General features: G+C 43.2%; 1 protein-coding gene across 2 annotated transcripts in view; it reads right to left on the bottom strand.

Annotated features, from left to right (window-relative positions):
* Positions 1 to 12,359, bottom strand: part of bbs9 (Bardet-Biedl syndrome 9) — a 159,406-nt gene that overhangs the window by 54,820 nt on the left and 92,227 nt on the right. For both annotated transcript variants that reach the window (XM_041942228.1, XM_041942227.1), the window contains 2 exons: positions 11,150 to 11,399; positions 932 to 1,042 (listed from right to left, as the gene is read on the bottom strand). In XM_041942228.1, the coding sequence (XP_041798162.1) occupies positions 932 to 1,042; positions 11,150 to 11,399 (361 nt within the window). The remainder of the gene's footprint in view (positions 1 to 931; positions 1,043 to 11,149; positions 11,400 to 12,359) is intronic.

Below are 12,359 nucleotides of genomic sequence, written 5' to 3' on the forward strand. Positions count from 1 at the left end.
TAAGATGGATGAGCTCAGAGCAAAACCAGAGGGATGAAAAAATAAAGAGGAGATCGAGTGAGAACGAGAGACAGCAGACACTGAGAGGAGGACGAGAGCGGGGTCCAACTCCCCAAACAGAGAAAACGAACTGTAGACCAGCGATGAGGGACACACTCCCAGCTCTCCTCTCACAGCGCAACAACACGATGATAATAAAAAGCACGTTCTTCACTGTGATTATAGCTACGACAGCAAAAGCAGTCACAGCAGAGAGGAGTGGACTGCAGTGATAATAATCTGGTGTCCTTGTAAAAAATAGCACTCACAACCCCACCTGAGACCCCATGGCCACTGTTCCCAAATACATTTTGTATCCACAGGCATGAACCCATGTCTTGCCTGATCTTAGTGGTTTTATAATGTGTCACAGGAATGAAAACGGAGAGTCGAATGGAAAAAACAATCAACAAAGATAAACATTGAGAAACACTGTGAACATCAACGCTGCATCTGCAGAACCAAATGCATTGATTGATTTCATCTTTTAGCACCGACCAGAATCCAAACCATGCTGATTCTGCAGACCCTGAGCCAACGGCAGTCAAAGTGGCACGTACAAATAACAGATGAGACGGAGCACTATGCCGTGAGGGAAAATAGCAGCGGATTACAACAGTGTGACGGACAGTGAACAGATATCAGTGTCGGGGCTCTGGTCGGGATTTAGTGGCGAGCTGGGAGCAATGCTGTGGATGCGCTGATGGGGCGGTGTATTTTGACACGGGCCGGTTGGAAATGTGACAAGGTGAAGCAGAGCTGAAGAGTCTGAGAGCTGGAGAATTATCAGCTCCAACTTCAGACACAAAGAAGGGAAGGAGAAAAGATGACAGGTAAGTAGAAAGAAGAAGGGATCGAAGATGAGGAGTGATGGAGGAGTTTGAGCTCCTACCTTTCTTGACTTTCTTAGACGGCTGTTTCTTCTTGATGAACTTGGTCGCTTCCTGTGGAAGTTCCAGCTCCTCCCCGTCGCCGGCCACTTCAGCAATGGGCTCAACACCCCCTGAGTGACAGGCAGAGGGAACACATCAGCCAAATGGTCTATAAGCTAAATTAATAAATGAGTGATCCTTTCTTCAGCAAATGTTTGACAGTTATTGTTCCACAAATGCAAACTCAGAGCTGCCCGGCCTACAGCTGGCCAATGAGCAGTTTAATTAAAGGAGGAAGGGTTTAATTTCCTGGATCGGTGCCACCTTGACAGAGGCCAGAGTTTTCATTCCCCACCCATGTTTTCATAACAGAAGACTTAAACTCCTTAGTATTTTTTTGAATGACGATTTTTTAAATTTTCCATCTTGCAGACATGAATTTAGGGCCACGTGGACATGTGTGAACACGCCCTCCTCTGCAGACGTCCTGTATATCCTGCCCTTATATTTAATTATTCTACTTTAAGCCTGAACACCAGCAGCGTCTTGAAATGCAGATCACCTGTTCGACAGGCCACCGCTCTGTTTCCCAGGCTAGATTCAGCCATGTTTCTGCCACCACGTCTGTATGAGCCGCGCCACATCAAGTATCCGATGCGTGTACCACTCGATTCTACTTCCAGACAGATTTCACATGCGAGTATTACCACATTTCACTGGTGTGAGTTTGATCCTTTGAACAAACATTAGGCTGTTACGATAATATGCAGAGATGAGATAAGATGTAAAAATCAATTCCACTAGTTCTCTGTCATATTTTTATTTCAATTATTTTCTGTTGGCTACTGCTTTGATCAATTCATTCTGCTGGTACAGGGATTTACACATCAGTAACACGTTTTTACTGTGTCCTAATGTTGTATTCTGTGAAGGTGAACATTATGAAGTACAACAGAGTTCTACTGTTATATTGTTAGTCTTTAATATGTAAGGGACATTTGTGTTTCTTTCCTGCTGCAAATAATAATAATAATCATTTTCCTCCTGTGAGTGTGGTAGTAAGTGTAGTGCAGATGAAATGCAGCATGGAATAACAGTGCTGAACATGTGGTTTGCAAGTGTGTGTGTGTGTGTGTGTGTGTGTGTGATGAAATCCCTGCTAGAATCCCATGGATCAGTCCGGATTTAGGGAGCTCCTGAGGCCGATGAATTGGACGCCTTGTCTCTCCTGCATCCCACCTCTCTGTCTCCTCTTCCTGCCCCTTCCTCATTCCTCTACTCCCCTCTGTCTCCTCTTCCTCTTTTTCTTCTCCTCCCTGTCTGCGTCTGCTCCCCATCCGCTTCTTCTCCCTCTCCATCCTTTTCCTCCTCTGACAGTCCTCTTCTTCCTTCCTCACTTCCCCTTTTCTGTCCTCCTCACCTCCTCTTTCCCTCTCTCTCTCTTTCCAACATTTTCTTCTATCCATCCTTCCTTCCCTCCTTCTTTCTCCCTCCCTGTCTCCTAATTTGCTCTCCTCCCAGAGGATTGTGTCCAGTTTTACGGTGCTCTCGGCAAGCATGCACTACACACACAGTGCACTGTGTTGTGTGTGTGCATGTGTGTGTCTGCCATCATGTCTACCTTAAGGTGTCTGAGAATGTGTGTGTGTCTCCATCTCCCCCACTGCGTCTATGTCTGTGTGTGCAAGTGTGTGTGAGTGTGTGTGCACAGATTACCCTAAGCCCTCTCTAATATTTATCCTGGCCTTTTCTAAAGCCAATCTTGTTCTCTTTGGTGAGAGCACAGCCTGTGGCTTCTCTCTCTCTCACACACACACACACACACACACGCGCACAGACTCTCACACACACACACACACTCACACACACACACACAGTTGTTTGAAATGGGATATGCCTCGCTCTTAATTGGGCAGGTGTTTTTCTAAGGCCAGTCGTTTTTTTTCACCGCTGTCTTACAATTTCACGGGGAATGTGTGGGTCAGTGTGTGTGTGTTTTAACCTCAGTCTTACATCAACATCAGGTAAGGAAATAGCCCACCTCTGGAGTAACTTACTCTGAAACAAAATCGCATCACACACACACTCTCACACTCACACATTCCTCCCTCTCCGGCTCTCTCCTTCTCTCTCTCTGTAAATAGTAGCTGCAGTACCGCCTGGTCGGAGTTGTGGTGTGTATCTGTGTTTCTCTTGGTCGTGGTCGGGTCTATATTTGTCGCACTGGTTGGGCTATCAGTTTTAGACAACCCTGAGGTTTAGACCCAATACTCTGCACCACATCACACTTAAAAACACTTCAACACTCAAGAGAAGCAGCAGAATGGGAGATGACAGGGTGATTATACAGCATGTGGTACTTGTAATAGTAACTGTAGTCACAGTTGCTGTATTTTAAGTAGAACTAGAAGTAGTTGATGCAGTGATGCTATAGCACGAGTTGTTGAAAACAAAAATTAATGTAAATGTAAATTTTATACATACAGCTTTGAGAATTTTCAGTAATGTAGTTGTGCACTTCAGGGTGCTTTCCAATAGTAAAGTACCAGAGATGCAAAATCTGCACTCCCTCTTTCTCCCTCATTCGTTCATCAGCTGAAAGAGAAGCCAGAACATTCAGCAGCTCGATCGCCTCCTCAGGCAACAGGAAGCCTCCAGTTTCAATTATTAAAACAAGATAATCCTTTATTGAATATTAGAGAGGTTTTAGGGTAATCTGTGCACACACACTCTCCTGTTGTTCTTATTAGCACCCTTGCTGTTCTTATTTTGCATTTTATTGTTCCTTATTGCACCTCCATTTGCTGTTTGGACCCCCCCTTGGTGTTCTGAAGAGCTTCTGTATGAGTGAATTTCTCGATTGGGAGATCAATAAAGTCTGATCTAATCTAATTAATCCCACAGCGGGGAAATCTGCAGTGTTACAGCAGCAATTTGGACACTGTCATAGTAAGAGGCATCAGTAAAGAATGAAGATATGATGACAAAATATTACAATATAATCTGTAAAACAGACAGGGGTTGAATTCACATCACTGAAAAACTGATTTTGCCCAGTTTAGTTAGTAGTTTAGTTTTTGCATTGACCTTGCACGAGTGATTTTGTCAGTTTCAGAGTGAATGGATGTCAGATGGATGTAAAGAAAATCCTTCAAATTCAGACCTACTCAGCAGGTTTCGGAACAGCCGCTGTTACTTTTGTTTGTTCTAAAACTAGAATCAGAACAATCACTATTACTGACAGTGATGCTGCTGTGGTCGTCCATTTCTGTTTTATATACCACTTTCTTGGGAGCCAAAGTTTGTTTGATGTCCAATGTGGTGACTGAACTGTCATGAACAACAGAGGCAGATGCATTAAGAACAAGACTGTAATGTTATGGAAATTTCTTAGTAAAGGAGGTGTTGGTACAGCTTGGGTCACTTAGAGAAGGGGCAGTTACATGCGATTAGAGGCCATTAGCAGATGTTTGGAGACAATTTTGATATGGTTTGTTTCAGTTTTTAGAGAGTTTGAAACTAGTGACACCATAGACATCGGTGCAGTTTGGATGTAGTTAAGATGCAGCTGAGGACGGTGCCGGACAGTTGGAAACCAGGAGATATTTTGGACATTTATGGGGGAATTTGTGTAAATGGTTTGGATCAGTCCACAACAATTTGAGGACAGCTTGAAGAAGGCTCAAGCCATTTTGTGACAGTTTGGGACATTGTGGGATCATCTGGGCTGGTCCGTGACAGTTTGGGGGCGCTTCGGGCCAGTTTTGGAACGGATCTGGACAGCTTGGTCGAGGGGTGAAACTGCTTCCAATAGACAGCTCTGTCTTGGTCTGCAGTGCGGAGGCACCAGCGCATTCCTGCTTTATTCTGGGCTGCGGTTTGAAGATGGGGGTGACACTGCGCTGCTGTGGTTACCAGCAATATGGCTGTGGGCTTTACGCTATTTCAATCCCCCCTCAACATACACATCTCTGTATGCACACATGCATACTGCACCCGTTAGACTGGATAATTTGCACACACACGCACACAGATCAAAAACCAGGAAGTGTGATTCCTTTAAAAAAGTGTGTGTGTGTGTGTGTGTGTGTGTGTGTGTGTGAATCAGACACCTGATCTGTTCTGTTCGGATTTCAAAGTTGAAACCTCCAAACCACTTTGAGCACTACAAAGGCAGACTCACACACTATAACTTGCGTATATGACAAACATTTTAGAAGATGTCTGCTGTCCCCAAATCAAACTGAATTCTCTTCGTTGGGACAGAACAGTAAGAAACCAGCTCAGGCTGATAAACAACAAGATGGCCCTCTAACATTTATGATTTATTGAACGATGAACTTCAGGTACTGATTCTTTCCAAAATAGAGCTCTGCTGGTTTATATATAGCATTCTGGAGGAGAACTCTTCAATTTGGAAACACCACAGAGACAGAACAAAGACAGCTGGTCAGGATTACACACAAGACATGACCTACACTTACACATACTACATGTATTTTCCTTTGCTCTGCGTCCTCTGAACTTACACATACACACACATAAATACATGTGTGCACACGCACTCATGCACACAAACGCAGCCCATCTTCTCCTCTCTCTTTAGGTCTAAAATAGATGCAGGCCCCAAACCACAGCTACCAGTGGAACACTGTGAAAATAACTGCAACGCACACACACACACATGCACTATAGGGATGTGTGGATGGGAGGATGTGTGTGTGTGTGTGTGTGTGTAGTCTCTGTGTTTGCTTGCTTTTGTACAGTGAACATTAGCAGACTCTTGACTTCATTAGTAGAAGAGAGGAGAGGAGAAGAGGAAGAACTGACACATGAGAATAAATCACATTCAGAAATTCCAGCCTGATTCAACTCATTTGAAAAGAACATGTGACACAACACTGAACAGGGAGGAAGAAAGGAGCAACGACCACAGAGGAGAACAACAGAAGAAGGAAAACAACAGACCAGAAACTGATCAAAGACAAAAAAACACAATTACACAAGATTAATTGCAAGTTAAAACAGAGGAAACAACAGGAAAACAGAACGGAGGCGAGCAGAAACAGAGACGACACAAGAGGAAGCTAAGAGCTGCCAAAAGTGTTGCTCACTGCAGCTAAATAACATATTCAGAGAGATACAGTGTGTGCGTGTGTGCGTGTGTGCGTGTGGAAGACGACTTCAATATACAAACCTCCCTAGTTGAGGTCAGTTCAAAGCTATGCTGACAGCACACTGACTAATGAACCATGATAAACACTCCTGATTTCACCAGGTGTGTGTGTGTGTGTGTACAGAGTGCAGCTGTTGAAGCCAGTTGGTCTGAATGATGTCATCAGGGCGAGACAGAGAGTCAGGTGATGGAGAGAGAGAAAGAGATACAACAGGAGGAGATAAAATCCACATGTAATCTGGATTTAATTACCTCTGACCAGCAACACTGACAATAACAGCTGTGATACATTAAGATTCAATGTATTATCATGACGCGATGATGCTCAAGTGAAAGAAGAACTTTGCAGTATACCTCTTCATGTTAAACAATATATTTTACATTTTGGGCTCCATCTGCTGCATCTGTGTGAGTTCCTCCGCCTGGATGTAACAGGTCAAACGCAGATGATGGTGTCAGTCTGTCCAGATCAAAGAGCTCGGGATTCTTCCCACAGCCGCCATTCTGTACTGACATCTATGAACATCAGATTAGAGGCACAAAAACCAAAAGTAGCAGCAGCTAGACCAGAATGCAGTGCTACTAAAGAGGACCGACCTTTGAGTAAAAGCCACGACTCAAGATTGCTTTTGTTCTTGGTGTGAAACTGTACGATCCACAACAAACGAGCATCGCTTCATCCACCTCGACCTCCTCCCTCTGCAGGTTCTCTCGCTCTATAACGTCATCTGACTTCCTCCTTTCCTCCCGTCATAACTTTTATGGCTTCATTCAGTCCCCTCTGGAGAGCTTCATCAGCTCAGCACACAGCGGGACGAGTCAGGAAAAGGATTTTCCTAAACCGACGGATTATTCTTTAACATCAACTCACACAATGAAAGAAAAAGTAAAGATTTGTATGTAGTCAATCTGCAGCCTTTATAGCCGAACCGATCACGATATGTATGAATGCATTCAGCAAAGGAGTAAAAAGGATTGTGCTGCAGAGATTTAAACCTTGAAAAGGGGGGGAAACATTTAAAATCTATATTGATCAATTACAAAAAACCAACAACAATGTTAAATAGCAAATAACAATATACTAAGAAATTGCACCAAAATTAAAAACCAAACATGATGAAGGTGTATCAGCTCCTGCAGTTTGTCAGTGGCTGAAAAGGCATCAAGAGCTATGGTTTTTATTACTATTACAAGGGGAAATATTCTATTACCCATCATGCCTTGTGATACTAATGTTGTCCGACTGAGGCTTTATTCTCAACAGAACCTGCTGTTCAAATACATGTTATGTAATATAAACAGCTTGGAGGCTGAATCTTTCATGAGAAGAAAAGATTAAAGAACAGGCTTTCTTTTCCTTTGGACCTTAAACGCACCATCTGCCCCTGCATGAAGACAACCTGACTCCCCCCCTCTCTCTTTCTCTCTCTCTCTCATTGGATGAAAGATGGAGGTGACGCCACCCTCGAACAAAGAGAGCGATACTGTCAGTTGCAGTGTGTATTTAGGAGTGTGTGTGTGTGTTGTTAAAGGTTTACATATCCAGAAAACTGTCACATAAACACATTAACACACACACATGCAGACATACACACACTCTGTACCAATGAAGCGGGGCTTGTTGTGTGGTATCCCACAGTGTTTGTGTGTGTGTGCATGCATGCGCGTGTGCATGTCTGTGGTTTTGGAGGGAAACGGTTGCCGCCGGTGTTGTTGGAAACGTAAACAAGTGTGTATGTTTACGGGTGGGTGAAAAAGCAACATCTGAGGCTGCTAACAAACGACTGTTTACTGCAGCGCTGAGTGTGTGTGGTGTGTGTATGTGGTGTGTGTGTGTGTGTGTGTGTGTGTGTGTGTGTGAATTTTGGCAGCTGACCAAAGGAGAGAGGGGAGACCGCATGACAAGGAAACATAAACACAAACAAACTCACTCTCTCTCTCTCTCTCTCTCTCTCTCTCTCTCTCTCTCTCACACACACACACACACACACACACACACACTTAATTAATTGATTCAGTTTCTGTTCCACTGAACTTTTCAAAATTACTGTAATCACTGTAATGACTTTTAAACAAGCCTTTAAAGTTTTATAGACCTCCTCTCTGTCTCATTCTCTCAAACACACACACACACACACACACACACACACACACACTATTATTTCTCAAACACAATTTGTAGTTGCTCTGTAAAACTCACTAAACACTGGCAGTATTATGAATCAGAAGCGTGATGTCAGACTGCTGAATCAGCGCCCACATCTACGATCTGCACACTGATGCCTTTTTTTATCAATTGGAGAAATACTCGTCCAATCAGAGCTTCGTAGGATGAGATAAGAATTTGGTCGTCAGCCGACTACATTATTAGCAAGCTACACGGATGAAAAACAGTGAAAAGCATGAAAGAGATGGACACGGCTACAGAGGTCGCTGCTGATTTACAAAAAATTAACTCTTAAATTGCCAGATTTCTTTAACTGTTGTGTTGAGTTAAGTGCTTTCAGCAGCTGCTAGCATAGCTTCCATGTCTACTGAAGGATACGTCACTCGCCACTGATTGGTAAGGGGAGGAGATCAGAACGGGATATCAAGAAATGCATTCTGGATGTGAAGAAGATTGTGAAAATTGTTAAATTATGTTGGAAAATATGATGATCTTTTTCATTTTTTGCATCTGTACTTCAGTGAAACTGTTCACTTCTTGCATAAATCTTCACTTTAACACACCTTATATCACCATGACAACATCATCAGTGACCCCATGAAAGAGGAGAATGTACAGAAAGTTTCCTCGTGGCCTTGTGGAAGCTGCCTGGTGTAAAATGCTCACTCGCTTTTTAAAAAAATGTGAGCTGAGTTTGACAAATCCATTTAAAACACATTAGTGTGGTTCTGTTGGCACTGGCTCATATAAAGCTCATTCCTAACAGGGTGAGTGAACTTTGCAGCTATAAAAGGTCCTGGTCAGCGTATACATCTCGGTCATGCTCATCATTGTTTAATAACTAAAATTTAGAGAGAATTTTAAAAGTGCATGTGTTTAAACATCTTTCTATCTCTAAAAACTGCAACACACACTCAGCCTTGTTCTTTTAATTTCTTTTCTATAAATTATTTTGCACATGTACGAAAGTGACCTTTACAGTTTTATGCATGAAACCCAGAGAAAGGTGAGGGGGAAGGAAGGCATGAATGAAAGAAAGAAGCAAGGAGGAAAGGAGGCGAGGAGAGGAGACAGACTGTAATTGATGATCTTGTCAGAAAGACCTCTATAAACTTCAGCCAAGACTAAATGATCCGTAAGGTGTGTGCATGAGTGTGCATGTGTGTGTGAAAGAAAGTAAGTATATATATGGTTTTATGAGTGTGTGTACCTGACAAATGCCAGTGTGTATGAGTATATCCATGCCTTTATGAGTGTGTCTGCACTGTGTATTTTATGTGTATGTTGTGAATATGTGTGTGCTAGAAGTGTGTGCTTGTTTGCAGTATTTACTGCATGTGTGTGTGTGTGTCGAGGGCGTGTGTTCAGATGCATTTAAATATGAGTGTGTGTGTTGGCTGTAAAGTGTACAATGAATAGACTTCATGTCTTTGCCTGGTGAGGCCTAAAATCTTCACCAGGGGACACACACAAACACACACACACACACACTCACACACACACACACACACACACACAGTCACAGACACACACACACACTCGTAAATACCCAGACACAGCTTTAAATACAACAGATTTTAACACTGCAACATTCTGTTCCATCTATTCTATCTCTGTTGCATCCAACAGATTTTGGACTAGGAGGAAACAAAAAGTCTTCATGGCGAAGCAACAAAATAAGTTCCAGCGCCTTCAGAAAAACATCTCACGTGTCCTCTGGCCTGAGCTATGAAAAAAGTTTAAAGTTTAGGGAGATAAAACTAATCGGTTAAGGCTTGTAAACGATGGTCATCAAGGTTAAAAGAGCCGAACGCAACTCATACTATTTTTTTATTTTATTTTTTTCCTCTCTCTCTCATTATTTATTCATTTAATTGGTATTTCAATTAAAGATTATTATTTATTTTATTTATTATCTTATTTGTTTCCTTTGATCCTTTCTCACCATTTAAATTCTGTTTCATTATTAAATTTTTCTCTGTATTTAGTAATAAGGGGCATGTTGAAGGTGGAAGCACCCCTTTTAAGTTAAGACCTTGTTCCTGTACCTCCAGTGCTACCTCAGTGTACGTCAGGGGGTCATATCTTGATTGTTTTATTTTATTTGAACTCTATTTTTATGTGAATTTTCTGTTACCTGGGATTGAGGAAATGGAAAAACAGGAAAAAATTGTTTACATGATGTGCTGTAAGATTTGTTATGATTTTGTTCTAAATAAAAATTTGAATGAAAAAAAAAAAAGAAGAGCCGACTGTTGGTAGGAAGCGGGATGTGAACTGTAGTTTCTGCTGTCAGAGTAAAATGTTTTATACACTCGACCGTCCACCTTGACCTCCGGTTGCTAAAACGGCACGTCATTTCCTCCTCTCTCCAAGAGATGGTCATTATTTGAACGACCACAAGAGGTGGCTTGTCAGTAAAGCGTCAATATTTGACCAATGACAGACAGCCGCTGTTTTGTTATTTTTCTTTTGAGAGGGAGGGAGGGAAGTCATTTATACTGACATGAAGACACGAAACGAGCTGGACTCTGTGAGCTAAACTGACTGATGTAATGTGAGCTGATGTGAAACTGCTACTCAGACTGCGGAGGAGCTGAATCACCTGTAATCTCACACTGATCTGAACTCTTAAAATGTGTTGTGTGAACATGTCCGGTTAATCCTGTACCCAGTGAACTCAACATCACTTTATTTTGGTGTGGTGGAGGAACAGTTTCAGCCTCGTCAACCTGTTGATCACCAGCACCGACAACTTGTTGGAATAACTTTATACTGAACATTTCATGGTAGAAAACAAATACAGAGTCTGTGTGTGTTGTATCAGCTCATTTAACCTGTTCATTCAACCATCCCTCACCTCCCTCTCCCCTTCTCCTCCCTGCCCTGACTCACCTGGAGCAGCCAGGTTCTGTACCTGGACGGGGACCTGGAGGTTGGCCTCAGAGGCCAGGGTGAGGCGGCCTCCCTTGCCAATTCGATCGCATAGCAAGGTGATGTGCTTCTTGAGGCGGGCGGTGTCATGGGGGAGGCCCAGCACGGGGCCCCCTGCCTGGGCCAGAGAGGTGGCCTGGTCCTTGGTGCTCCGCGAGAGGCAGCTGCGCAGGAGGTGGGACACGGCGGCGTCGCAGCTCTCCTCCCAGCCCTGAGGAGACAGGGGGAGGAGGGGTGAGAATACAGTGATAGTTTGATAAAATGTGTTAATGTTTGTGAAATGGAGGGAGAAAGGAGGATGAGCGAGAGCAGGTTAGATGGAAGAGAGAGCGAAAGAAGGAATAGCTGCAGAGAGAAGAGGTAGTGTGGTGCAGTGATAGGATCAACTGTTATTTCTTTCATTTTCTTTCCTTATCTTACATTTATGTGTCAATGATTTGCATTAGCAAACATGTCTGTGGGGATGGTGTAAAAAGCTAATACAAAAGTTGGACGTCATGAAAAAACAGGGCACATTTTGAAAGGCAGTAGGAGAAGGAGAGGAAGAGGTGGACAGAAAAGAGAAAGAGGGAGGAGGACAACAGGAGACAGGAGATGGAGAACAGGTGAAGGAAAAGGGGGGAAACACAGGAGGCTGTGGAGGAGAGGAGGGATTGATGAGACGGGAAGGGAGGGCTGAGGAGAAGAAGGGGTGAGAGGAGAGGAAGACAAGAAGAAGGGCAGGAAGGAAGAGGAGACAGATTGAAGGAAATCAATTCCCCTCGGCCACATTCAATTTGACGGGAGCAAAGGAGGAAGTCGGGTGACGTAGCTAAGAGAGCAAGAAAGTCTGAGACGGCAGTTCATGTCCCGTCTGAAACCGAGAGTCAACGCTGACTTACTTTAACTTACAAAATGTACTTAGATTACGTCACGTAACGCTAGTTTTGTGCCTAAACTGAAGCAAACTGCAACCATTTCACAACATGAACCACATGAGGACGAAGGTCCGGAGTATGACGCTTTGAGAGAGGAGGCAACAATAACTAGGAGGAGCTCAAAGCTCAAAGGGGAGAAAAGGAGAAGGAAAAGGAGTGGGGGAAAAACAAGGAGCGAAAGGGAGGATGGGGATAAAGAGAAGACAGAAAAGATTTAATGAACAATCATTGACATTAAATCTTGATGCTTTAAC

Source organism: Chelmon rostratus, chromosome 8, assembly GCF_017976325.1.
Source record: "Chelmon rostratus isolate fCheRos1 chromosome 8, fCheRos1.pri, whole genome shotgun sequence".
NCBI lineage: Eukaryota > Metazoa > Chordata > Actinopteri > Chaetodontiformes > Chaetodontidae > Chelmon > Chelmon rostratus.